This window comes from Torulaspora globosa, chromosome 4 (assembly GCF_014133895.1).
Source record: "Torulaspora globosa chromosome 4, complete sequence".
Lineage (NCBI taxonomy): Eukaryota > Fungi > Ascomycota > Saccharomycetes > Saccharomycetales > Saccharomycetaceae > Torulaspora > Torulaspora globosa.
Window position 1 is genome coordinate 157,108 of NC_050730.1, and position 25,538 is coordinate 182,645.

Sequence of the window (25,538 nt, forward strand, 5' to 3'; positions counted from 1 at the left end):
TGCTAGGGGGCATTGGGGCAGCCGACGGCTGCCAGAGTGAGGAAACGGGGGTCGCGTGACTGTTGGAAAGAGCGAGATAGGGCATTCCAGCGGTAGCTAAGATGCGCTGAGTAGCCAGAGCGTGGTTCAAAGTCGCAAGAATTGGGTACTCTGTTTCCTTACTTTTCATCTGCCGTTACGAGATGGCAAGGCTCCAAACATGAAGAACGCGCTGTCAAAAAAGACCACCTCTGTGAGCGATGACTTGGACAGCCAACATAGCTGTAAAGCCGCAAGGATGCCCATCAACGTCATCGGCACTGCCCTCATGGAGGGCACGGACAAGATTCCGTACTACACAGAGATCAAGGCTCTTGCTCCCTATGTGATCACCGCTGGGGTGGTGAAATACTGGTCTAGAGGGACGACTAACACTTGGGAGCGTAAGCTACATGGGAAAGTTTATCTGGTCACAGGGGCGACGAGCCAGGGCATGGGGACATCTGTGGTGCTGGAGATGGCTCGGTTGGGAGCGCAATTGATCATTCTGACCAGAAACGTCGACGAATGGTCGACCGAGTGGGTCCATGATCTGCGGGAGCGCAGTGGGAACGATCTGATTTACATGGAAAAGTGCGACTTGAGTAATCTATATCAAGTACGGAAGTTTGCCACTGGATGGCTCGACAATTCTCCGCCGAGAAGGCTTGACGGCGTTATCGTCATGTCGGGCGACATGGAGCCCTGGGGAGTGCCCAGGCTCTCGAAACCGCTGAGGAAATCTTCAGCGGATGGGCTTGAGTTACAGATTGCGACAAACTATGCGGGGGTCTTCCATCTTTTGGACCTTTTGCAGCCCAGCTTCAAGGCTCAACCGCCAGACAGGGACATTAGGATCATCGTAACGACCTGCTGGCTACAATCGATGGGTAACGTTGAGTTAAAAGATCCCCTTTGGCAGAATGTGAAGTACGACAGTTCGCTGAAGTTTTTCGCCTCGAGCAAGCTCCAACTGTCGCTGTGCATGCTTGAGCTGCAAAGGCGAATCGCCAAGGGTATCCGAAAGCAGCAGAAGGACGGCGTCGAAAGGACAGGCCGGAACGTCAGTGTCACGCTGGTACAACCGGGCACGATGAGGTCCCACAGCCTGCGTCGCGTCCTGAGCAATGGCTCTGTGATCCTTCTGCTGCTGCTCTACTGCATGGTCCTCTATCCATTCCTATTTCTACTAACAAAGAGCGGCCGCCGTGGAGCGCAGAGTGTGCTTTATGCGCTTATGACACCTGAGCTTGAGGAGGTCAATCTGAAAGAGGACGAGGTGAAGTACATCTCCGACTGTTCCATCGTGAAGCTGGTACGCAAGGAGTTCCAGGACGAGGCCTTGCAGCGGGAGCTGTATGACAGCACCCGCAATGAAATCGAGAAATTGGAGAAGAAGATGGCCGTCAAGCGTAACGCCAGAAAGAAAACCACATCAAGACAGTAAGCGTTCTAATGAAGTTTCAGTTATATACAGACTAAATATCATAGAATTACACACTTGGATTTTTTCTTTATCTTGGTAACGAGCTTGGGCCCGGATTTTTCGTGGCGATCGCTCGCCGCTTTACCAGAAACATCAGCTCTGACAGCAGGACTTCCCGTCCACTTCTGGCCCTGCTGCGGCCTCTCTTGTTTATGTCTGAGCTGCTGCTGCTCCTCCCCGGCAGTAGAGGCTGCTGCCGCTGCGGCAGCAGCTTCCTGAGCCTCTGCCTTGGCCTTTTCGCGGGCCAGTCTCTCCGGCTCTCTGACGATCGTAGCCACCGACTTCTCAAAGACGTCTCTGACGCCAGCCTGCGTCACCGCCGAACACTCTACGTAACCCATGAACCCGCACCGATTAACCGCATCTTCGATCTCTTCACTCGAGACAAAATCCGTATTCAGCTCCCGCAACCTGGCTCTCTCGTCTGGATCGTCCCGCAGGTCCGCCTTCGTGCCAACCAGGAACATCGGATACTTCCCCCGGCTCTCAGACCCGTCGGAGCCCACCGGCGACGAGTTCTGCACTATCTCTGGGTACCACTTGTCTACCACATTCTTCAGACTACTACGCTCGCTAACAGAAAAACACACCAGAAAGATGTCTGTCTGCGGATACGATAGCGGTCTCAATCGATCGTACTCCTCCTGTCCCGCGGTATCCCACAGGTTCAGCTTGTATACCTGCGACTCCTCCTGCTGGGTGGCAGGCAGTAAAATCGTCGTTGTGTAGTTGTCAAAAACTGTCGGGATATAGTCCTTTGGGAAGGTATTGGTAGTATATGATATCAGTAAAGACGTTTTACCAACGGCACCATCGCCGACTACAACACATTTGATAGATCTCATTCAAAGCGCTGCTCAGCGAATCTAATTGTGCGAAGACGCTTCAATCGAAAGATTTCGATATCATCGATCATTTTATAAACTCATATAAACCCTTTAGTCGCCGAGCTTTTAACCTTTGCGACCACCATTTTACGCCGGGTTTTCACCACGCTGTCGCTGCCGGTGTGCGTCTGGAGGAACGCAGGCAACACAGCTAAGAGACCAGCAGAGCGCAGCAACGCTACGCCAGTGCCTAGCGGATGCTAGGCACCTGCCGGTGCCGGATCCCATTACTATGATGCTGCGTTAGCTGGTTTTCGGTTGGCTGGTCGCATTCCCAGGCTCCTGTGCTGGAAAATGAAAAATTTCAGTGGACTGTTCGTGACTGTGAGGTGCACGGGTGGCAGGACTGCACCTGTGCATCCCGTCTCGATGCAATTTTCTGTTTCAAACTGCGTGGACGGCGCGCGCCGTCCAAGTGAAAAATTTCAACGACGCAGGGCTACCGCTGGAGGTATCGTGCTTGGATGGTATACAATTGGTACGTAGACATACAAAGTTGGCGTAGTGTGAGAGGTGTCGGTAGAAGAAGAGCACATCACCAGTAATCGAAAATGGTTTCCTTGATCTCTAAGAAGAGAAAGCTAGTCGCTGACGGTGTTTTCTACGCCGAATTGAACGAATTCTTCACCAGAGAGTTGGCCGAAGAAGGTTACTCCGGTGTGGAAGTCAGAGTGACCCCTACCAAGACTGAAATTATCATCAGAGCCACCAGAACCCAGGATGTTCTAGGTGAGAACGGTAGAAGAATCAACGAGTTGACTTTGTTGGTCCAAAAGAGATTCAAGTACAAGCCAGGTACCATTGTTCTTTACGCTGAGAGAGTGCAGGACCGTGGTTTGTCCGCTGTTGCTCAAGCTGAATCCATGAAGTTCAAGTTGTTGAACGGTTTGGCCATCAGAAGAGCTGCGTACGGTGTTGTCAGATACGTTATGGAGTCTGGTGCCAAGGGCTGCGAAGTGGTCGTCTCCGGTAAGTTGAGAGCCGCCAGAGCCAAGTCCATGAAGTTTGCTGACGGTTTCTTGATCCACTCCGGTCAACCAGTCAACGACTTCATCGACACCGCTACCAGACACGTGTTGTTGAGACAGGGTGTGTTGGGTATCAAGGTTAAGATCATGAGAGACCCAGCTAGAAGCAGAACCGGTCCAAAGGCGTTGCCAGACGCTGTCAAGATCGTTGAGCCAAAGGAGGAGGAGCCAATCTTGGCTGCTTCCGTCAAGGACTACAGACCAGCTGCCGTGCAACAACAGGAAGAGGAGCCTGAACAGGCTGAGGCTGTCGAGGCTGCTGCCTAATCTGGAAGCGTTTACCGTATATATCTATATCTCGATATCGTGCTAATAAATCTTTCAGTTTTAACTGGTACTTATCTATATGTGCATATATAAGAAGAAGCGGTGTCGAGAAAACGGCGACAAGCACTACCAAGAACGGCAGAGAATCGCAAAATGGGTTTATCTTACAAGGACGTTACTGCTGTCGGTACCGGGCTAATCCTGATTGGTGCTTCGTTTATCATGGGCGTTTTCTTCGCCAACCAAACTTACGATTACAACCTGCTGTTCAACAGCGAGGCCACCCAGGAGCACTTTGATAACGCTTTGAAACATTACCAGACTCTTTTCTACACTGCTCCAGCCGTGAGATACATCTTACTCGGTGTCGCATCAATTGGGCTAATTGGCGGCCTTATCCGGGTCTATAAGCCTAATCCTGATTTACAGCTATTCGAGTACTGTTCCCTCGGTTTGTACGTGTTTGGGATCTGCGTCTTTATTACGAATATCAAGACAGGAATCGAATGCTCCATTACTCGTAACTGGGGCGAAGTTACGGAGAACCAAGGTTTGGCTGTGATCGCTTCTTCCAACATCATTCTTTTGCTACTGTTCACGGGTGTTATCGTGTTGCAAGCAGGTCTGTGGTATACCAGGTGGGAACATGAGCAAAGGTTGCAGAAGTTCTACGCCGAGGAAGCCGCTGCACAGACTCATAACGCTACCGAGAAGCAAAACAAGAAGCAGGACAAGAAGAAAGATTGAGAATTGGCGATGCTTTATTTACACGATTTGTATTTATTCCCTACCATTTGTAGAAACCGCCTGCAGCGCCTCTAACGGGCTTGTCAGCCAGCTGTATCCACGGTTTCCTTCTCCGTTCCTTCTCTTCGGCCTCGTACGCGAGCCTCCGCTTCGTGACGCTCTTCGTCTTCAGGATGCATCTCACATGCACGTACGGATGTTGTATCGTTCCGACTCTCCCGCGAGCCTTCCAGTCGACTCTTTTCATCCACCAGCCGTCGCTGCCCGTCCAAATCTGCGCAATGTACAGGTCGTCGGGATCAAGACCCAATTTCTGGCCGTCCTGTATACCTCTTTGCAAAAGTTCGGCCACATCCTGCGCGATCTTCTTCTGGGAGAAGTGACACTGGGTGAGCGCCTTCTTCACGTCCAGCCCGCTCAGCAATCTCAGCAACACGGTCGCCTTCTTCATCGACGACTTGATTCTGTAAGATTTGACATACACAGAGGGTTCCAACGCCTCGACTTCCCTGCGTGTCAGTGCCAGTTTGTACTTCTCCTTGGACCCAGGCAACGATACAACGGTATCCGGCTTATAGAAACCGTTGATTTTGCAGTTCGCCAGATACAACTCCCTCTTGAGAGGCGACAACAGCAGATATGGCGCCAGCTTCTCCGGCTGCTGCTGTTGCTGGATGTACCTCTGCAGCAGCTTATCGCTTTCCACCGTTATCGACTCAATCGGCACAGCCTGTGTGTCGTCCGTCTCGGTCATCACGGACATCCTATTCGACATCTTATTCGGATCGTCACTGTCGAGCTCAGCCTTCCTGGTCATTTCCCCAAAGAACGAACTATTTTGTTCGTTCCGTGCAGCCCGTCCCGCATTGAAGAATCGTCTCCCAAGGCAACACGAATAACCACTAACCACGGCACGGCTTCCCAGCACCCTCTGCAAACGAATCATGACACCAGCAGCCTCGTAAAACCTCACACTCTACGCCAATGGCTTGAAGTTTGACCGCTTTCTAGCGACTTGCAAGCTCAATTCTTAGTGAAATTTTTCAACGTCGCTTTTGACGAGACTCTTAGCAGATCGTCAAAGTTCGTGAAATTGGCCTTTAATTTTTCAGTGCGAGTCTTAGAAAAAATGGGCATCTCGGAAGGTTTCTCATAGTAATTGAACCATTTGAATGGAGAGTCAGAAGAGCTCATGGTTATTGGTGGGACTGACTGAGAGTTGATAATGCCGAAAAGAAGCTTGCAGGAATGGGAGGAAGAAGCTAGGGAATCGGTACCGTTTTTAGCTAGCGATGAGAAAGGCTCGAACTACAGAGATGCAAGGCTCAATGGTGGTCAGGCGAAGACTGAGAGTCATCCGAGTGTGAAGCCCTGGGTTCATTTTGTCGCGGGAGGAATCGGCGGGATGGCCGGTGCCGTGGTTACGTGTCCTTTCGATCTGGTGAAAACTAGACTTCAGAGTGATGTCTACCAGACGGTGTACAAGTCTGCTGCCCGAGACGCTTCTGTCGGTCCTAGGGCTTTCCACTTTGTTAGCCAGGCGGGTATTCATTTTAGGGAGACTTTGGGGATCTTGGGCAGTGTGTATAGAAATGAAGGATTTCGAAGTTTATTCAAAGGTCTGGGGCCTAATTTGGTCGGAGTGATACCAGCGCGGAGCATCAATTTCTTCACATACGGTACTACTAAGGATATCTACTCGAAAACTTTCAACAACGGAGAAGAGGCAGCTTGGATCCACCTCATGGCGGCCGCGACCGCCGGCTGGGCGACTTCGACAGCTACCAATCCGATATGGATGGTCAAGACACGGCTGCAGCTGGACAAGGCTGGTAAGACCACGGTTCACAGAAATTCTTGGGAGTGCCTGAAGAGCATACTGCAGAACGAAGGTATTCGCGGGCTCTACAAAGGTTTAAGTGCTTCCTATCTGGGGTCCGTGGAGAGCATACTACAGTGGCTGCTTTATGAACAGATGAAGCGAATGCTGCGGGAGAGATCGATAGAGAGGTTTGGACATATAAATGAGGAGCGTAAGAGCACCGCGGAGAAGATCAAGGAGTGGTGTCAGAGATCAGGCAGCGCGGGTCTCGCTAAATTTGTGGCCAGTATAGTAACGTATCCGCACGAAGTAGTGAGAACTCGATTGAGACAGGCACCGCTGGAAAACGGGAAACTGAAATACACAGGCTTGCTCCAGACTTTCAGGGTGATTGCTAAGGAGGAAGGTCTCGCCTCTATGTACGGTGGTTTGACGCCTCATCTAATGAGAACTGTTCCTAATAGTATCATCATGTTTGGTACGTGGGAACTGGTGATCAAGTTACTCTCCTGATCTAACGCATTCACGAACTGTTAATTGGCCTTTGGATCTTTGATACCCCTTCACCCTTCATTATAGACTATCTTGCGTTGTATTTTATCATAACACATACCTTTCCTGTACATATAGGTTGCAATAGAGATCGGCCATCAGTAAAGCCATTCAACTGATCACAGCTGCTTCATTGCTCGACCTGTCCTCCCACGATTCCTTACCTTTGTAGATGTACGAAAGAATGTCTTCAACTTCGAACGGTTTCCTTGGCTTCCTACTATGAATCGTGTCCTCCATTAATACATCTTCGGCATTCTCTTCCCTTGTGCGAAGGCCCTTGTAGTTATGTCTTTCAAACTCTTGCACAAAGATTTGTAATGCCCATTTGGTAACTTCCTTGTCGTCATTCAGCGACTTCTCGACTTCGTTGACCTCCAGCGCTGGAGAATCTAAATCAGAAGCTTCCCTCGCTCCCATGATCCATTCATCCACCTCAGGAATGTTCTTCTTCCGTAATAGAGTCGTCAAGAGTCCTTCATGTGATGTTGTTGGGAAATTGGGCAATGGGTATACGGCAGTTGAATCAAGGACATCATGGAAATGCTGAAGTGTAGAGGTCAACGACATTAGTTGCGATAAAGTAACATTCAATTGCGACTGTAACGAGAACCATTGCGGCAGCTCAGCTCTAGATAGCTCGTCTCGCAGCCTTCTCAACGAATGCGTCAACTGAGCTGACCGCATTCTAACAGCATCTAAAGCCTGGCCAGGCACGCCATCGTAGCTAGGTTTCACATCTTCTTGATATGCCAGGTCGTGGCCACTCAATGGATTCTCGTTAGACATTGCTTTGACAGCTTTCCCTCCTTTTGAATATCTTTTCGTTAGCAGAGGAGTGAAGTAATAAGGTGGACATCGCTGTTGTAGCCACTGCTTTGAAGTAAGAAAGATAGGAAGATCCAACAAAGCTGGCCAGAATGCCAAACGGCAACTTAGAGAATAGGAATCATGGCAACGACGGCATAGGACATGTCCCAAGAGAGCGGCAAGAAAAGGCTAACCAAAGAGACGCAGAACTAGGCCCGAAGAGTATCTTCTACGATCCTGATTGGAATGCTGAGGGGAAGGCACCATCAGGGTTCAAAAACATTCCATATAATGAGCGAACGTTCACTCGAAAGAATGAGAGCGTTGCCCAGCAATTGGCAGGCTTGACCAATATAAAGCCTCCGACATCGAGCAAGTAATATGGCTCGAAAAGTTAGGTTACTTACGGGACCCAAGCATCTAAACACATCTATTTGTGGGAGGAGGAAATTTGGAATATCTAATTCATATAAGACCGGGTCGTTAAAGACATTTCAGTTTATCTGCCATGCAAAGTTGAAAGAAAACGTAGCTCCCGCTTATTTCAACTTGGCAAACAGTTGCTCAACTTCAGTGATAGACTGTTGCAAAACCCTGTCTTGGAACTTTGGGTTGCTCAATTCAGCCTTGACCTTGGCAAGCACGGCTTCGGTCAATTGCTTCTGCTGCAATTGGCGAACAGAAGCCTCGTATCTGACCCACGAATCTAGAACAGACTTAGCCTCGTTGGCCAAATCGACCTTCTGCTTCAACTCGAAAGCCTCGGCTTCCAACTTGACGGTCTCCTTCGAAACCTCGAACAAAACCTTGGTGATGTCCTGAACGTTTTGCAACTCAGAGACAGAGTTGATTCTGTCTTTAACTGCGTCGACATGCTTGGTTCTCGAAGCATTTAGGATGTCGTGAACTTTCTTGACTCTAGCATCTGCCCATTCCTTGTAGCCTGGAGCCAAAAACTTGACCACGATTGCGGAAAAACCCAAGAAAGTGGCCAACAGGATGCTTTCGTCGTTGATCACGTACAGTTCGTTAGAGATAGCGTATATGGCTGCTGCTGCCGAAGTACCCAAGATACCGGTCTTCGACAAGACACTGTTACCTGGCAAAGCCTCAATAATCGAATTGGCCTTTGCCTTTGGCTCCTGAGGAGCAGGAGTAGACATACAACGCACACCAATTGGAATCTGACGAGCTGCTACCCTCATCATTGGCCTGGCAGTAGCCTTTGCAGTTATAGCACGGAAACTCATCGTTCTTTTTCCCGAATAAAGGTTTATAGGATTTTCCCCTTGGAACTTCGATGGTAGAGCAGCAGACCTATGGATCGATGAACTGCTGATACTCTTGGAGTTCTTCAGAGGTTGTAGTTAGTTAGTATTCCTTCCTTTCGTTTGTTGGTTTACTTGAAAAAAGGCGTCTGACGCTATTCCCGAAGCTGATTGGCCTGTGGTCACGTGAATTTTGGATAATACGGTTCGATGAGCCTAAATATTGCCATATTGTCAATTTTGAGCTTCAATTAGGTGCGACGAAGGCCTCCAGACGTGGACTGAGTTGTCGTTTGACACCGAGCACATCAGATGCGGGTCGTGCGGGCTCCAGGCGATGTCGTTGACACCAAGCATGTGGCCTCCATGGGTAAAGATGAGTTGGCCGCTTGCGGCGTCCCACAGCTTGACAAGACCGTCGTCTTGGCCTGCCAGCGCGATGACCGTCTCCATCTTTGGGTTCCACTTGATTGTAGAGACCGAGGAACCGTGCACTATTGTCTGTATGGGCGAACGGTCGAGTTTTCTTATGTCCCACAGGTTTAGCGACCCATTGCCGTCTGCAGAGGCGAGAAGGAAGTCGTTGTGGGGGTTGAAATCGCATGAATTGGCACCGCCGGCGTGGAGGTGCGCTTGTGTGGCTGACACGCTGGTCCCGGTTCTTGTATCGTAGAGCGCAACTGTATTGGACTCGCCGCAGGCAGCCAGCAGAGAGTCATGCGAGGGCATCCAAGTAACGTCGTTGGCGCCTTCAGTATCGAACTGCAACGAGCACACAGGCGTGTCTATCAGTGGATTGGAGCGCGCATACTGCGATATATCCCATACTAGTATTTGGCCGCCAGCGTAACACGAGGCAAGCAAACCTTCTTTCCTTCGATTCCAGTCGAGCGAGACTGCCTCGTTTAATTGGTCGACATGAACTATATCAGACGCCGTCGACAGTCTGATCTCGTACGGTTTCGGTGTAGCCGACCGACTAACGGTGGTTCCATGTTTCGTTCTGTCAAAGACGTAGATCGATCCATCCGAGGATGCGGCGGATATGACATCTGGGTTCTGTGGGAGGTAGCGGGCCCTGTTACAATCGCCACCGGGGAACCGTATCGAGATCTCGCTGACGAGGTTCTTTGGAGGCAGTTTTGTCGAGTTGTCGGGCTTGAATTCCATCTCATCCATGTCAAAGTTGTTCAACGACGACCAGCTGAGGTGCCCCAGAGTCGAAATCTTTGCAATATATAGCGATTCATCGTCAGGTAACTGCGATGATGTGAAGGAGGATAGCAATAGTCTGTGGGTGTCCGTGGTTGTGTCCAGATCCGGGAAGAATTGACACGTTAGTGAAGGCCATTTACTGCTGTTTGTGTTGAGATAATCGTAGAGCAGCCTGGTGTTTTTCTTCCACTTAATATAACGCTGCTGCCTTTCCTCGTCTATTGGTTGATTACCAGGGATATCATCATTCTCTTGCGACATATCTTGGCCGTCTAGCCTGTATTCTTGAAGTGCGATTCAGTTAAGATCTTAATTGAATTTCGAGCCGCAACGAAGCCAACGTCAAAGACACCATAAGTTTCCCGTAAAATGGATCAATCATGGAATTGAGCAACTACTAATCCTCCTTTCAATTATATAATACCTAAATCATTTCATATATCCAAGATCCGAGATGTTTACAACCATTGCTTGAATTGGTTGATCAAACCATTTGTGGAACCGTCGTGGGCTTGAATCTTCTCGCTGGAGTCCAATTCCTTGCCGATAACCTTGGCCAAGACCTTACCCAATTCAACACCCCATTGGTCGAAGGAGTTGATGTTCCAGATGGCGCCCTCGGTGAAAGTGACGTACTCGTAGTAAGCAATCAAAGCACCCAAGGTAGCTGGGGTGATCTTTTGGGCCAAGATGGAAGTGGTTGGTCTGTTACCAGAAAAGACCTTGTGTGGGACCAATCCGCCGGTAGCCCCCTCAGAGCGGACTTGCTCCTCGTCCTTGCCGACCATCAAGGCTTCGGCCTGAGCGAAGAAGTTGGAAGCCAACATCTTTTGGTGCAAGTTGTTCTCGATTGGGTTGTGTGATTGAGCAGCCAAGATGAAATCAGCTGGGATCAACTTGGTACCTTGGTGAACCAACTGGAAGAAAGAGTGTTGGGCGTTGGTAGCTGGCTCACCAAACAGAATAGAACCGGTGGAGTAGTTGGTGAAAACGTTGCCTCTGGTGACGGACTTACCGTTGGATTCCATCGAAAGCTGTTGCAAGTAAGCTGGGAATCTGTGCAGGTATTGGTCAAATGGGGCGACCAGGTGGGTTTGGGCGTCGTAGAAGTTGTTGTACCAGACAGACAACAAACCACCCAACAATGGAATGTTGTCTTCCAAACGAGTTTGGGCGAAATGGTTGTCGACAGCCTCAGCTCCCTTTAGGAAAGCCTCGAAGTTGTCGTAACCGATATACAAGGCAACGGACAAACCGATGGCAGACCAGACGGAGTAACGACCACCAACCCAGTTTTCGAAACCGAACATGTTCTTGGTGTCAATACCAAACTTGGCGACTTCCTCCTCGTTGGTCGATAGCGCAGCAAAGTGCTTGGCGACGTTGGCCTTGTCGTTGCCGGTCTTGGACAAGAACCAGCTCTTCGCGGTGTTGGCGTTGGTGATGGTCTCAGCAGTGGTGAAAGTCTTGGAAGCAATCAAGAACAAAGTGGTCTCAGGGTCGACCACCTTCAAAGTCTCAGCAATGTGGGTACCGTCGATGTTCGACACAAAGTGCACCTTGATGTCGCCGGCGTAGTGTTTGAGGGCCTCGGTGACCATGACCGGACCCAAATCGGAACCACCGATACCGATGTTGACAACATCGGTGATCTTCTTACCCGTGTAACCCTTCCAGGCACCGGAGCGCACTTCTTCGCTGAACTCCCTCATGTGCTGCAACACAGCGTCCACTTCAGGCGCAACGTCCTTCCCGTCCACCTTCATCACCTTGTTGGCCCTGTTTCTCAAAGCCGCATGGTACACGGCACGGTCTTCTGTAAAGTTTATGTGTTCACCAGCCAACATAGCGTCTCTCAACTCGGCAACCTTGGCCTCCTTAGCCAAATCCACCAAAGCGGCCAAAATTTCGTCGTTGATCAAGTTCTTGGAGAAATCAAACAAGATCTTCGACCCATCGTAGTTCTCGAAAATCTTCGAGTACTTGTCAAAACGCTTGGCGTCCTTTTGGAATTCATCCTTCACAGACAAACTCTTGCCTACAGTTCCGTGAAGTTGTTGCAACTTGGACCAAGCTGGCAGCTCGCTGGCCAATTTGAAGTCTGAGAAAGTGTTTTGAGAAGCCATTGTCTTTGGTTTTCTTGCAATCTGGGTATAACACAACGAGATTGGCCGTCCCAGAGTAAACTAATCCTCGTTAAACCAAACAGCACTCCCCAATTCCGTTCAATTGGCCTCCGTTTCTTGCAGAAGCATTTATATATCAGGAGGCTATCCTCATGGCATTCAATTCCCAGCTTTAATTGGCACGCTGTTCATGTCACCTTGTTCTTCAAGTCGAATTGTTCATTAGCTTCCTGTAAATCGCTCGGCTGCCTGTATATGAGTTTTTCCGCGATTAGTGGAAGCCGAGCAGCGAAAAGATATATCGTTATCATCTGAAAAATTTAAAGTTGGCCAAACTCAAGGCTAGACTGGCTAAGTGAATGAAAATTCATGCTCAAAACACCTTTGCTTAAACGCCAATCATTCAGTAAAATATTTCAACAAAAGTAAACTTATTTAGTCATAGACTTGATGTTCTCTATCATCTCTTGGACGTACTTGTCTTCATCGGCTTTGACCGTGGCCCCCATGTAGTCTTGATTAATGCGACCAGAAGTGTTGCCTGCCGTGCCGGCGGTCGCTGTAGTTGTCTCGCCGGCGATGTTGGCGCGCGAGTCTGTCTTGGTAGTGATTTGATGTCGTCTTTCTTCCTCTACTCTGGCCTTTCTGTCCCTCATTGCTTTCAGAAGATGGGCATGAGAGGCCCTGATCTTGGTCAGTTCTTGTTCGAAGTCTGGCGGGAATTCCTCATACAGGTTCACGTCGTTTGCCAGGCGCTTCACGTCGTCAAGCGCGTCGATCTCGGTCCAGAGGCGGTCCTGGCTGTCTTTGATGGGTTCAGCTTCGAGACAACCGTAGTGGTCTGGGCCGTGGGAGTCTCGGGTTGCGGTGTTGTGATCTGGACCGCCTGGCGTGCGGAATTCACTTGCGTCTTGGTATTCGTGGTCTTGGTCCTCGTGTGACCCGCCGTCGAACTCTTCTGGGGTCTTGGCTGCCGCGGAGGGCAGCTCCGTGACGCTTCTGGTCACCTGTGTGGCCAGGAAGCTGCTGAAGGCGTCTTTCTCGGAAACGGAGGGTGCTTCTCCGGGGGGTCCTCTCGTTGTCGGGCCCGAATACTTGAAGAACGGAGTGTTGGTCGGGATAGTCCTTGCGATGTAGCGTAGATTCCGGGAACCTGGTTCTTCGTCTTCCTCATCGTTGCTGAGCGTCTTCTCGAAGTTGGGAACCACTGATCTAGGCATTGTTGGGCGTTTGGCTCTTTGTCTCTGCTCATCGAGTTGCGCTAGCGGATCAAATATCGCAGCTTGACGGATACAAAGTAGAGCAAAAGGGTGTTGAACCCTGTGGCACGGATGAAGGAACCCTGGAGGCGGCTGCTATGGATCGAACAGGACTATCCAGATAACTACACGGATCCAGATTTTATCCGATTGATCAATGGTCTGCGATACAACGGCAAGCGTGCTAAGCCGTCGAAAGACGCCACATCGACGAAGAAGGTACGACGGAACCTGTTCAATTTCTACAACAAAGTGCTGAATACGCTCTTCATCTACATCGTGTTCACCCTTCTGCAAGAGAACAGGATAAATCCAATTCCGCTGGCACTGGGAATGACCACGGTCGTGCTCTGTCTTACAAACAGAACTCCCGACAAGAGAAGAGCATTGAATATAAAGGCATCGCTGGTTATAATTTTTGCAATGCTGACTTTGTCACCAGTGCTGAAATCGCTATCCAAAACCACAGCGTCGGACTCCATCTGGATCTTGGCGTTTTGGCTGACGATCGCTTACCTGGGTTCGCTGTCGACCGCGAGCATCAGCCCGCCTTTGAACGTTTCCACCAACCTCTTGCTGGCGATCGTCACTGTTTTGGCTTCGAGACTCAAGTCAACGACACACGTATTCTGCTTTTTGTTGAGCTGCATCGAGATCAATATCATACTGCCGAACTTGATCAAGCTTTCGGACAAGTATGTCTCAGTACTGTCTCACATTTGCGTGTACTATTTTGTCAAGACTTGGTTCGGCTGGCTCTACATTTTGTTACTGGACTGTCTCGCCCTTTTCTACTTGTTCGTGATACCTCAGTGGTTTGTGTACTGGCAGATCCATTACCGAGGTTACGAGTCAAGCTTGTCGAGGGTTTGGGAAGCACAAAAGCCCATTCTGGATTAATAAAGTTACATGCAGCACTACATAGAGCTCTTGAGATAGTTGCCGTCTTCAGTCTCTAAAGGCACCGCCGGCCAGCGCCAAATTACTTCTTGTGAATTTGACCTTGAAGACTGGAGTCTTCTTCGTGTAAAACGAAGCAACTAGGTCATTGGTTGGTATCACAGTACGTCTCCGACCGTACTCCTTGATATCTTGATTGATCGAAGCCGTAACATCGCCGGCATAGCCCACAAACGGCTCTTCGGGTTCAGCACCGGATTCTGTGGTGGCTTTCTTCAGGTCCCACACCCTTACGGAGTGATCAGCTCCTCCACTGATTAATACATTACCTTCTTTATTGTAGGAGAGTGAGTAAATAGCGTTTTTTCCATGTCCGCGCATCTGCTTTAACCTCTTACCGGTACCGATATCCCAAACGTTGATCACACCATCTTCACTGCCGGTGGAGAGCCATCTACCATCGGGAGAAACGCGCGTCGATATGACTGGCGCCGATAGGCCAAGGAATAGCCTTACTGACTCCCCTGTGGTGATGTCCCACATTCTGCAAGTCTTATCGCTAGAACCGGTGAAGACGTAGCAGCCGTTCGGGTGGAATGACACGCAATCCACGTCATTCAGATGACCAGCGAATATTCTCAAAGGATAAATATGGTCGCAGGACCAGAGTCTTGCCGTATGATCATGCGATGCAGTTGCAAAATAATGACCCAAAGGTGAAAATTCAACGTCCCAAACGGGATGGTTGTGGCCCTTGTAACTTACCAATGACGTGTAAGTATCCATGGACCATAGTCTTACTGTCTTATCTTCAGATCCCGACACAAGATATCTGTTATCGGGACTGAAACTTGTAGAGTACACGGTTCCACTGTGTCCGATCATAGTTGCGGTAGTATCTTCATTACTAATCAGTTTATTGCCGCTTCGTCTAGTTTCAGTCAGCCTATTGTCTAGCGATGATCCGTCCAACGAAAATATCTTGATTTGGCTATCTTGGAAGCCGCACGCTGCCATCCTACAGTCGTCACTGAATTCCAAACTTGTCATATCCCTGTTCGTATTGTGAAATGTGTACATGCAAACACTTGGAAGCGCAAGCTGCAAGTCATCGAGTCTTATCGCATCCCTAGACTCCCTGACTTTCTGGATTTCAAGCTTCAGATCAAGTGAAGTTTTTACTGGCAACGGCAGAGAGCTAATAGAAGGGGATTCCATCATAGCATCTTTAGGTGTCGCTGCCGCTACTTTTCCAGCCTGTTGTTGGGATGGCTGTTTTTTCTCGCCCGCTTTTGGAGCCGGTAGCATATTCGAAGTGTCATTTTTTTCTTTGGCGGCATCACTTTCTTCCTTCTCCCTCGTTTCACTATTTTCTTCGTCTTCCTCCTTAACATTAGGTGCTGATACAGATGAAGCGTTAATCGTACTCGTATTGTTTGCTTCATTATATGGTTCATTATTCATTTCTCTGTACTCCTGTAGCAGAGTTTTTCTATCACTAGCAGAAGCATCCTGCTGACCTTGTCTTTTATCTTGATCATCCTTGATCTTGAGTTCGGTTTCAACCTCCTTTGAAAACTCTTCATCCTTCGGGAAAGGACCTAGTTTGACGACTGTTGAGTTTATCTCTGAAGTTATATCTGATTTGCCATTTTCCGACTCTATAATCTTTATGCCGTCAGCCAAAGTATCTTTTGAAGTGACTCTATCGACGATATTGGGCTCCAAATGTTGATTTATAATGCTGATGATAAGAGATCCACCAACTCCTTCATTCTCGTTCAAGAAGTAAAGCAACAGGTTTAACGTAGTTCTTGATATTGTAACTCTGTAGCGGTTCGTTTGGAAGGCATTGGCGACCTCATTCTCCTTTATATGGTCGATGGAGTTAACGCTGAACAGCCTATTTATCTCGGAGCCGTGGCTAATTTTGAAATCTGCAGAAAATCTGTCGAAGAACCTGCGAGCATAAAGTGGGCTCTTTGGTACCAGGGTCAAGAAGAGGTAGATGAAAATGGGGTAAATGATATGCAGAAGCTCCGGTTTGTAAAATTCTAAGGAAGAATCGGTCCAATTCCTTAAAAGTGAATAGGCTCTAATGTAACTCTCAGGTGAAGTTGTCTCTCTAAGCTGATCAACGGAAACGACGGTTTGGTCATCAGCATCTCTCTTTGAAGGCACAGGGTTACTCACAGGCCTTGCATTTCTTTCTGCAGATGGTGGCATTGACCTTGGATCTGGTAACCGGCCCGTCCTGGTGTTGGCAGGCGACTGCTTATTTTGTGGGGTTAACGTCCGGCCACTTTCGGCCCTTAACATAGCCTCTGTACGGTGGTAACCTTTCTTGTTCAAGTATTCCAACACAATCCGATTAAGGTCCGACGCTGAGAAGGGACCCCCTGGTCTGGCGCCCGGGCCTTGGGATGATGATTGGCCATTTGAGTTTGTCCGAGCTGACTGTGCTCCCATACCAGAAGAGGACGGCGTCTGAGAGGCCGACGATGATGGCGACGACTGCTGCTGTGACTGCTTCGGAGTGTTTTGTGCCATTTCAGTCCCTACACTCCTCTTTCAACTTATCCTCTCAGCCTTTCAGACCTTAAAGAATCATATAGACTAGTGAGATGTGTCTATCAGGCCTGGAGATGAAATGCTTGATGTCATGTTGAACGAACAGTCATTGCAGTTTTTGAGGGAACTTGGTTCAAACACATTTGAACTATGTGCAACTTCTCAGACGGTTCTGAATCTTCGATATGGATCTACTTTAGGGTCTCAGCTGTGGTTCCTGGGTCTGCCGATCGCAGCGACAGTAGCGTGAAGAAAGAGCAGAAAGCCGCATTATCAGGAGCTTCCATCCTTCCCTTTCCCAAAAGTCCGTTTTAATCAAATCGCTACCTTTTCCTAGAGCGAGAGCTATTGGTAGGGTCAATCAACATGCGAGCATAGGACGTTTGGATGGCTGAACCATCCAGCCGCGCGTTGGAAGAGACCAACTTTCCAGCCAGCAGTTTTGAAAGCCATGATGAGCTGATGCAAACCACGCTTTGCAGCAAAGCTCCAGATTGTGTCAGAGCTAAACCAGCAGAAGAATAACTACGTGCTCGGCGGCTAAACCAGAAACTCTCCAACCATGAGCGGGTAACGGTTAGCAAGTCCCTTATCCGGGTTACTTCTCGGAACAATTCGCGGCTTCCTGTAATGATGTTTCCCCGTACTCCGCATTTCTGACGAAGAGAATCGTCTAGTTTGTTACGCCCAGACACCGGGATTCTTCTTTTCAATTTGCCTTCAATGACGAAGTTGATCCATTCGGTTACATTCAAATTATCAAAACCCCATTGAGTGTTACCTAATTGCAAGAGACGTTTGAACCAGCTTCTTGTATAGCCATTCACGCTGGTTTTCCCTTTAGCAGGTTCCTGTGTGCAAGAAAGAGGTGAGAAGGAAGAGAAAGATTTACTTTGTCGGAAAAAGCTGTAACTGGGTGTCAGTTTATTGCGTATCCATTCAGTTTATTTGGTGTCTGGCGGATTATTGGCTAAAGTGGTATCCACGATTATTTCCGGTTGGAATCAAGTTGCAGGAATAGACGCTTCTGCTCATCGAAAGTGAGGTGACGTTCCAGTAATTTAACCGTGCTTGGCAGTTTAGCGGTTCGGTAGATGTCAAATTGGCGCCAGTAATATAAAATGGTATGTTACAGTTTCTGTTTTGGATGAGTTTTTGGAAAAACAAGAAGTTGTTTGGTGGAACTGAGGAAGGCTCTTCTTGACGGGCGGGGAGGGTTGTGGAACGATGCTCGAGATTATCGTTTTGAGATAATAAAATGGTTAATCTAAATCTCCCGAATCGGACAGCGCCGATGAGTTCTACGATGTCTTCGTCTTATGTTCCAAATTATCGTCAGTCTAGTAATATCAATAATTCTAACCAATTGCAAAACCTTTTGAAAAAACAGGACCAACAGGCTCGTGTCAGCAACACAAATATTAGCTCTAATTTTCACATCATTACTCAGTACATTTTGCAGAGTTATTTCAAAGTTGATTTTGATGGATTACAATCCTTGAAGGTTGTCGATTTAATTGTGGATCAAACGTATCCTGATTCCATAACGTTAAGGAAACTAAACGAAAACACTTCAATAAAGCCTTACGAATATTTTAATACCATTTCCAGAGATGAGGACATAACGCGATGCCCCATTTTTGCCATGGCAATATATTTTGTGATACGATGGAGCCATCCAAATCCACCTATATCCATCAGGACATTCAATGACATTCCATTATTGGATCCAAGCTTCATAACAAACTCCAGTGCCAATATTCTTAGTAATCTAGCGAACACAGCGACCACTAACTCAAGATGTTCAAGGTCCAAATATTTCGAGCCACCTCCGGATTTGATAGGCCTCATTTTTCCCTGGTTGTTCCCTCTGAAGCAGGATTTATTATTGATTGATAGAACTAATTACAAGTTAAATTCCTTTATTGAGCTGTTTGAATTTTTTGCAACTACCATAATACAGGACCTGAGACATCTTCAAAATCATCCCATGCTACTGCCCAATATAGTGTCGTTTGTCACAAAATTCATCCCGGACCTTTTCATCAATGAAGAATTCAAATCTCGCACTGCGGCACCCGACAATTTCAAGCTTAATGATAATGACGATAATGACATGTTTAATGATAATGATTCACGATTCTTGGAGCTTTCCAGGAGATTTACTACAGAGAATATCCGACTTAGCCAACAAATAACGAATTTGAGGTCAGACTTGAGCTCTGTTCAATTGGTCTGTGATCAAATTTTGCAAATGCAGAAACAACTTATTTCTACCACCCAACAGACTTCTGCGCTCAAGGACTTTAAGCAGAATCAAACGATAGATGGTAATGGTGTTATTATTCTGGATAGGAATACCCTGAACTCTTCGATGCTGAGCAGTTTGGTTCAGTCAATTGAAAATTCGCAACAGCAGCTCAAGCAACCATCGAATAATTTTTCGGTGTCACAAGTACCGCAGCAACAACAACAGGTTCAACAGACTGATGCATCTTTTCTGGCACCTGTGAATATGTTTCCCTCGCTAAGCAATCCCATTTCATCCATGTTTACTTCCCAACAACAACAGCAGCAACAGCAACAATTACAGAACCAAAGACTCGGCTTGCATGTTCAGGATCCCATTTTAAAGAGAAAGTTACCTCTTCCAACTTCCGCCCCCCCAACAGGCACTGGACCTTTCTCACCTTCGCCGGGACCTGCGACTGTCAATGCCAATCCTGACTCTCCCTTCAACAAGAGATTCAGGTTTGACGAAAAAGCGACGCCTTCACAGACTGCGCTGGACTCTCTATTATCAAAATCAATCGGTAGCCCAAAGTTTCCCAACGTTCCAGGCCCAGGAGCTGGCTCAAATAATGGAATTCCCTCCAGATTTTCATCCAGATTTGCAACACCCTCGACTTTTGCCATACCAGGCTCCCCATCCGAAGCTGCACAGGGTTTGCCATTAAACTCAGTCGTATCATACCCGGGCCAAAGCTCCTTGCAATCTCAACAAACGGGCCAGTCGGTATCTGTGCCAAATCGACCTAACGAAGAGCCAGCAAAAAATATTGAGTCAGAGCCTACTAGTCAAGCGAGCCAGGTTGCCGCAGCTTCAGGAGAATCACCCAGTTCAGCTTCGAAGTCAAACCCTGGTTCTGATCAGAGGATGAGTGTCTCTAGGGATGCCCAAAGTTCTGGAAGCAGCGATGATAAATCACTCTCTCCTAAACTGTCAACCGAGAGGGAAATCTCTACATCAAAAAAGAGTTCACAGACAGGCGAGAAATTGGGTCCAAACAGGCACATAAAGTATAAGCTTTCAAGGGAAAACAAAACAATCTGGGATCTTTATACCGAATGGTACATTGGTTTAAATGGTAAACCATCCATCAAAAATTTGATAGAAGACTATGGATGGAGACGCTGGAAAGTTAGTGACGATTCTCACTTTTTCCCTACTAGAAGGATCATTATAGAGTACATCGAAAATGAATGCGACCGAGGAATAAAACTTGGTAGATTCACTAATCCTGATCAATCAAGAGAGGAAATAAGAAAGATTTTGGTTGCAGACCTAGAGAAGTTCAGGATCAACAACGCGCTGACATTGAACTCTCTGTCAATGTATTTCAAAAACCTAACCAAGGAAAACAAAGAAATATGCATTTTCGATAACTTCGAGGACTGGACCCTCAGGGCAATGACCGAAGATGAAAAGGTCAAGTACTGCAAAAGGCAGCATTTGAAGGATAACCCCTCTGAAGGTGCTTCGGACAAGCCAAAAATCGCCGTGTAACTAGCTAATGAGCGAACATCGAGACGCGCGCCATTGCATGTTACAGGATTTTGAGATTGAATCGCTCGAACGGCAGGCCTTGCAGGCTGAACGGTCGCTTCGGACATCAAGCGTTCCCCGAGTGCGCGCCGTCAAGTCAATGAATGGAGGTGCTGCTGGCCGAGAACTACCAGAACACAGCTCATGAGGGCAGTGGGCTCGTTCTAGCAAATTAACTTTTATAATTGGTTAAATACTGATGCTTGTTTAAGATCCAGGGGAAAGCCATCCAGAAGTATCCGAACTGTGCCTACATCCTCCGGCTCTTCCCACTTAACCAAACTGGTCTGATCAATATGCATTGTTTAACTGTCGATATGTCTTGATGGAAGTATAAGCTGCTCCTGACAACAGTTGCAATTCCAAGGACGCTACTTGACCAGATGGGCATTGCTACCATGGCTGAGCGCCAGCTAGAGCAGTTTACCCGCAAGAATAGTTTCAATGAAGTTAATTGAGGTGGCGCCCTCAATAAGTTACTTTCATTGTCAGGACTACCAAGAGCATCTTAATCCATCTCTTGTTTCTTCGGGCTATATAGGCTTCAAAACAATTGACTAGGCATAGTCGAAATCTTGCAATATTAAAGAAATTCGATTAGTCGATATCTAGCGACAGAGTTGATTAAACGAGGTGGGTTGTCTAGCTGTGTACCAGATAATGACAGTTGAAAAGTTTAATGTACCGTCAAACTTTACGCTGCTGCAATGCCTTGAGCTTCTACAGTCAATTGTTGCCAATCGATTGGAAAATTACCAACAACAACGAGCTACACAATCTTCGAATGCTCACAATCTCAACAAAAGATACAAGCTGCTCGATGACTTGCTAACTTATTTGCAGGACGGAATCCGCAGGATAGAACGATATTACAACTGTAGAGAAGGTTTATCAACAGCTGTGAAGGGGAAGGGCGATTTACAGGTTAGTGTAGATGATTTGCAAATTCTGGAACATGATGTTAGGTTGGCAAGGAAGGATTGTCGCAATCGTCTAGAGATTATAGAACGACAAGGTCAGAGCGGTCATGGAAAGGGATTGAGCATATCATCGATATGGAGAAGCCACGGTAAGAAGGGAAAGAGCAAGGCCGAGAAGGAGGAGAAGGCAGCAACTGAGGCTGTCGAAAAGATTATGAAGGCCAGACAGTTGGATGAGCAAAAAAAACTGGACGAACAGGAACGGCGGCGAAACGAGGAGGAAGCACAGAGGGAAAAGAGGATCGAAGCAATGGTACGACAGCAAGTCGAATCAGAGCTGAGTTTAAAACTTCAGGAAGAAAGGAAAAGGCAGAGAATAAGAGAGGAGGAAGAACGAAGACGAGCGCAGAACGAAACAAGATCCGCGAGTTCATCTCGGAGCTTCAGAGCCAGTAATAATGACAGGCATAGTTTGCTTGTAAATGGGAGACGGTCTTTGGATATTCGGTCTCCAGTCAGTCGATCACTAGACGACAATTCAGCTCAGCCAAAACGGAAATCATTGGACATGCAGGATATCGGAAAGGCAGCACAGCTGGCCTGGATACAGTCTCAGCCCAGTGGATCAAGGAATCCCGTTCGGATGCCAACTTCGACAAGGAAGCCTCATCGCTCACCTTCTAGAAATCCACAATCTCCGGCTAGCCCCAGTATTGGCTCAAAAAAGAGGTACGAATATACTCAGCCTCTTGTTAATCGCCAACATATCAAAGCTCCAAAAAAAACGAATGGTTTATCGAGAGAAGTTGCGAAAGAGACAACCGCCACTGAGGCAAAGAACAAGAAAGAATCAGTATCAGTAAGAAAGCCACCACCAATTTTAGAGCCACCGCGATCAGGGTCGAGATCTCCAAGTTCTCCAGCTGTCCTGGAGAGAGAAGCAACTCCAGAACTTGAAAATGAGCTGGACCATCTGTCTCCAATGGAGAGAAGGATTAAGAAGGTTATGGCGACTTTACATGGAGTGGACGTCCAACAATGCGAACAAATCAAAAATGAAATTCTCGTTATGAATGAAGAAGTGCATTGGGATGATATCGCGGGATTGAGCAGAGCTAAAAGCTCTCTCAAGGAAACTGTCGTGTATCCATTCCTTAGACCTGACTTATTCAAAGGACTCCGAGAGCCTATAAGAGGTATGCTTTTGTTCGGACCTCCGGGAACTGGTAAAACCATGATTGCAAAGGCGGTTGCAACCGAATCTAAGTCCACGTTCTTTAGCATTAGTGCATCCTCCCTGCTGTCCAAATATCTGGGCGAGTCAGAGAAATTAGTCAAAGCATTGTTTTATTTGGCAAGGCGACTGGCCCCCTCCATCATTTTCATTGATGAGATCGACTCTCTTCTAACTGCCAGATCTGATAACGAGAATGAATCCTCCAGGCGGATCAAGACGGAACTGCTTATACAGTGGTCAGCACTATCTAGTGCCACGGCTCAGGATCACGGGGACTCCGATAGCAGAGTCCTGGTACTTGCCGCTACCAATTTGCCCTGGGCAATTGATGAAGCGGCCAGGAGACGGTTTTCAAGAAGACTTTACATCCCATTACCAGAGTACGAGACAAGACTCTACCATTTAAAGAAATTGATGTCAAGACAGAAGAACGGCCTCACCGATACAGATTTCGAAGTCATAGCAGAGATGTCTGATGGCTTTTCTGGTTCAGACATTACAGCTCTTGCAAAAGAGGCTGCCATGGAACCCATTCGAGATTTGGGAGACAACTTAGTAGACGCAGATTTCAACAAAATCAGAGGTGTTATGGTGAAGGACTTTGAGAAAGCGATGCAAACAATCAAGAGAAGTGTGTCACCGAGTTCCCTGCAGCAATATCGAGACTGGGCAGCAGGGTTCGGTAGCACTGGAGCTTGAGCACTTGACATGGGTTGAGCTGTCGCTGAACTTCTGTAGAATATTAGAATAGCCATTTTCAAGCCGCATCGCCATACGAGGCCAACATTACATTTTTGACCAAGGTTGTAGGACTTCTTGGTGACGGGCGGTCCAAGCTTGCGGAAGTTCGTACAGAAGTTGTCTGCGAGAAGCGTTGGCCAGTAGGCTCATGTAAACAATCATACCCATCGCTTACGTGAGAAACTGGGATTTTCACCTCAAAAGAAGAGCAATATACGCTGAAAGCAGAGACCGCTGCAAGGCATGAAACCTTAAAGCTTTCTCAGAAGATGTGATTGGTGGCCTAGGCATACTTATCCAAGGTTTCAAATCCTACCGAGCTTTTCGACTATCTAAGCCACCTAAACGGTGAGAACAGCTTTTCTCGGACTGTGAAGTGTCAACCTTTAAAATAGATGTCTACGAAGAACCTCCTAGTTCATCACTTGAAGTTGATGAGACTCAATTGCTCCAAGAATGATTCACGGCCCGAGGTTTGCTCTTAAGCGAATCTTGATAGTATGCCTCGTCCTGGTGCCACTGGTTGTTATTATACACAGGAAGCCGGACTTGAGCCTCCAGAACCTTCGGTGGAGGGAGACTTCAGCAGAGGACAATTCAGATGTTGCACGGAATGAATTGAAGTCACCAGAAGAACTGGATCAATTGCTGTCAAGGTTAGAGACCCCTCTGGTTATTGAAGCAGCTCATTATGGGAAGAACGAGTATAAGGCAGCGTTCAACGAACGAATGGAGCTGCTACGCAAGACTTTTGCTGAACCCATCACGGAACCGAAGTCAATGCATCTAGTGCGGCCAGTTGACCCCTTAGCTGGGAAAGCAAGCGCAACGATTCTTTGCTTGACGAGGAATCAGGATTTATCCGACATAGTAACTTCGATCCAGCAGCTGGAAGAGCAATTTAATAACCAGTTTGGGTATCCTTACACGTTCTTAAACGACGAGGAGTTCTCAGACCATTTCAAGAATGAAATAACGAGGCTGTTGCCCATCGACCGTGAAGTACAGTTCGGCCGGATTGATCCTAAGATGTGGAATATGCCTGATTCGATAGATCCTGAGGTGTTCAAGTCGAAAATGGATCAGCTTGAGGATGTTCAACACGCAGAGAAAATATCTTACCATAATATGTGCCGGTTCTACTCGAGAAGCTTTTATCACCATCCGCTCCTGGCGAAGTACAAATACATATGGAGGATAGAGCCCAATGTGAACTTCTATTGCAGGATAGACTACGACGTTTTCCAATTCATGGAGGATAACGACAAAATCTACGGCTTCGTGCTGAACCTTTATGACAGCCCTGAGTCCGTCAAGTCTCTGTGGAAATCCACGATGGACTTCGTCGAGAAAACCCCGCAATATCTGCATCGAAACGGGTCATACGCGTGGCTCAAAGACAACGTTCAGAAGCCGCAAAACTACGAAATCACTGGTGGCTATTCAACCTGTCATTTCTGGACCAATTTCGAAATAATAAACCTGGATTTCCTCCGTTCCAAGCCGTACGAAGACTATATGCATTTTCTGGAAGGCGAGAAGGGCTTCTACTACGAACGGTGGGGGGACGCGCCCGTCAGAAGTCTGGCTCTGGCGTTGTTCGCAGACAAGTCCCGTATCCATTGGTTTCGTGACATTGGATACCAGCATTTCCCTTACACCAACTGCCCCAAATCTCCTGCGGGCTCAGACCGGTGCAATGGCAACTGCCAGCCGGGCTCCTTCGCTCCTTGGCCGTCTTTGAGATCGGAAAACTGTCTCCCGGTATGGATCGAACACATCATGAGCCAACAGGAGCTGGAAAGCTACTAACTAACAAGATTACAAGAACCCGAGTATTTATGTGGAATTCTACAAG

General features: G+C 47.7%; 17 protein-coding genes across 17 annotated transcripts; 9 read left to right on the top strand and 8 right to left on the bottom strand.

Annotated features, from left to right (window-relative positions):
* Positions 1-199: 199 nt before the first annotated feature.
* On the top strand, positions 200-1,465 carry PBR1 (putative oxidoreductase; the record flags this gene model as incomplete). The annotated part of the gene is made up of 1 exon (XM_037283346.1): positions 200-1,465. One exon carries the CDS (start codon positions 200-202, stop codon positions 1,463-1,465), a length of 1,266 nt encoding a protein of 421 aa, XP_037139242.1.
* A 38-nt stretch (positions 1,466-1,503) lies between these two features.
* On the bottom strand, positions 1,504-2,349 carry RHO5 (Rho family GTPase RHO5; the record flags this gene model as incomplete). Its single annotated transcript, XM_037283347.1, has 1 exon — positions 1,504-2,349. The coding sequence occupies one exon, from the start codon at positions 2,347-2,349 to the stop codon at positions 1,504-1,506; it is 846 nt and encodes a 281-aa protein (XP_037139243.1).
* A 593-nt stretch (positions 2,350-2,942) lies between these two features.
* On the top strand, positions 2,943-3,686 carry RPS3 (40S ribosomal protein uS3; the record flags this gene model as incomplete). The annotated part of the gene is made up of 1 exon (XM_037283348.1): positions 2,943-3,686. The coding sequence occupies one exon, from the start codon at positions 2,943-2,945 to the stop codon at positions 3,684-3,686; it is 744 nt and encodes a 247-aa protein (XP_037139244.1).
* Positions 3,687-3,839: 153 nt separating this feature from the next.
* SHR3 (Shr3p) lies at positions 3,840-4,433 on the top strand (the record flags this gene model as incomplete). The annotated part of the gene is made up of 1 exon (XM_037283349.1): positions 3,840-4,433. One exon carries the CDS (start codon positions 3,840-3,842, stop codon positions 4,431-4,433), a length of 594 nt encoding a protein of 197 aa, XP_037139245.1.
* A 40-nt stretch (positions 4,434-4,473) lies between these two features.
* Positions 4,474-5,379, bottom strand: MRPL22 (mitochondrial 54S ribosomal protein uL22m; the record flags this gene model as incomplete). Its single annotated transcript, XM_037283350.1, has 1 exon — positions 4,474-5,379. The coding sequence occupies one exon, from the start codon at positions 5,377-5,379 to the stop codon at positions 4,474-4,476; it is 906 nt and encodes a 301-aa protein (XP_037139246.1).
* Positions 5,380-5,658: 279 nt separating this feature from the next.
* On the top strand, positions 5,659-6,768 carry RIM2 (Rim2p; the record flags this gene model as incomplete). Its single annotated transcript, XM_037283351.1, has 1 exon — positions 5,659-6,768. One exon carries the CDS (start codon positions 5,659-5,661, stop codon positions 6,766-6,768), a length of 1,110 nt encoding a protein of 369 aa, XP_037139247.1.
* Positions 6,769-6,918: 150 nt separating this feature from the next.
* On the bottom strand, positions 6,919-7,596 carry MED8 (RNA polymerase II mediator complex subunit MED8; the record flags this gene model as incomplete). Its single annotated transcript, XM_037283352.1, has 1 exon — positions 6,919-7,596. One exon carries the CDS (start codon positions 7,594-7,596, stop codon positions 6,919-6,921), a length of 678 nt encoding a protein of 225 aa, XP_037139248.1.
* A 131-nt stretch (positions 7,597-7,727) lies between these two features.
* AIM4 (Aim4p) lies at positions 7,728-7,997 on the top strand (the record flags this gene model as incomplete). Its single annotated transcript, XM_037283353.1, has 1 exon — positions 7,728-7,997. The coding sequence occupies one exon, from the start codon at positions 7,728-7,730 to the stop codon at positions 7,995-7,997; it is 270 nt and encodes an 89-aa protein (XP_037139249.1).
* Positions 7,998-8,156: 159 nt separating this feature from the next.
* Positions 8,157-8,867, bottom strand: ATP4 (F1F0 ATP synthase subunit 4; the record flags this gene model as incomplete). The annotated part of the gene is made up of 1 exon (XM_037283354.1): positions 8,157-8,867. The coding sequence occupies one exon, from the start codon at positions 8,865-8,867 to the stop codon at positions 8,157-8,159; it is 711 nt and encodes a 236-aa protein (XP_037139250.1).
* A 252-nt stretch (positions 8,868-9,119) lies between these two features.
* Positions 9,120-10,361, bottom strand: MSI1 (Msi1p; the record flags this gene model as incomplete). Its single annotated transcript, XM_037283355.1, has 1 exon — positions 9,120-10,361. One exon carries the CDS (start codon positions 10,359-10,361, stop codon positions 9,120-9,122), a length of 1,242 nt encoding a protein of 413 aa, XP_037139251.1.
* A 197-nt stretch (positions 10,362-10,558) lies between these two features.
* On the bottom strand, positions 10,559-12,226 carry PGI1 (glucose-6-phosphate isomerase; the record flags this gene model as incomplete). Its single annotated transcript, XM_037283356.1, has 1 exon — positions 10,559-12,226. One exon carries the CDS (start codon positions 12,224-12,226, stop codon positions 10,559-10,561), a length of 1,668 nt encoding a protein of 555 aa, XP_037139252.1.
* A 431-nt stretch (positions 12,227-12,657) lies between these two features.
* On the bottom strand, positions 12,658-13,446 carry HG536_0D01000 (DUF5315 domain-containing protein; the record flags this gene model as incomplete). The annotated part of the gene is made up of 1 exon (XM_037283357.1): positions 12,658-13,446. One exon carries the CDS (start codon positions 13,444-13,446, stop codon positions 12,658-12,660), a length of 789 nt encoding a protein of 262 aa, XP_037139253.1.
* A 111-nt stretch (positions 13,447-13,557) lies between these two features.
* Positions 13,558-14,385, top strand: GPI2 (phosphatidylinositol N-acetylglucosaminyltransferase; the record flags this gene model as incomplete). The annotated part of the gene is made up of 1 exon (XM_037283358.1): positions 13,558-14,385. The coding sequence occupies one exon, from the start codon at positions 13,558-13,560 to the stop codon at positions 14,383-14,385; it is 828 nt and encodes a 275-aa protein (XP_037139254.1).
* Positions 14,386-14,433: 48 nt separating this feature from the next.
* On the bottom strand, positions 14,434-16,935 carry TAF5 (chromatin modification protein; the record flags this gene model as incomplete). The annotated part of the gene is made up of 1 exon (XM_037283359.1): positions 14,434-16,935. The coding sequence occupies one exon, from the start codon at positions 16,933-16,935 to the stop codon at positions 14,434-14,436; it is 2,502 nt and encodes an 833-aa protein (XP_037139255.1).
* A 1,279-nt stretch (positions 16,936-18,214) lies between these two features.
* GCR1 (transcription regulator GCR1) lies at positions 18,215-20,743 on the top strand (the record flags this gene model as incomplete). Its single annotated transcript, XM_037283360.1, has 1 exon — positions 18,215-20,743. One exon carries the CDS (start codon positions 18,215-18,217, stop codon positions 20,741-20,743), a length of 2,529 nt encoding a protein of 842 aa, XP_037139256.1.
* A 699-nt stretch (positions 20,744-21,442) lies between these two features.
* Positions 21,443-23,638, top strand: YTA6 (putative AAA family ATPase YTA6; the record flags this gene model as incomplete). Its single annotated transcript, XM_037283361.1, has 1 exon — positions 21,443-23,638. The coding sequence occupies one exon, from the start codon at positions 21,443-21,445 to the stop codon at positions 23,636-23,638; it is 2,196 nt and encodes a 731-aa protein (XP_037139257.1).
* Positions 23,639-24,136: 498 nt separating this feature from the next.
* On the top strand, positions 24,137-25,492 carry KTR4 (putative mannosyltransferase; the record flags this gene model as incomplete). The annotated part of the gene is made up of 1 exon (XM_037283362.1): positions 24,137-25,492. One exon carries the CDS (start codon positions 24,137-24,139, stop codon positions 25,490-25,492), a length of 1,356 nt encoding a protein of 451 aa, XP_037139258.1.
* Positions 25,493-25,538: the final 46 nt, after the last annotated feature.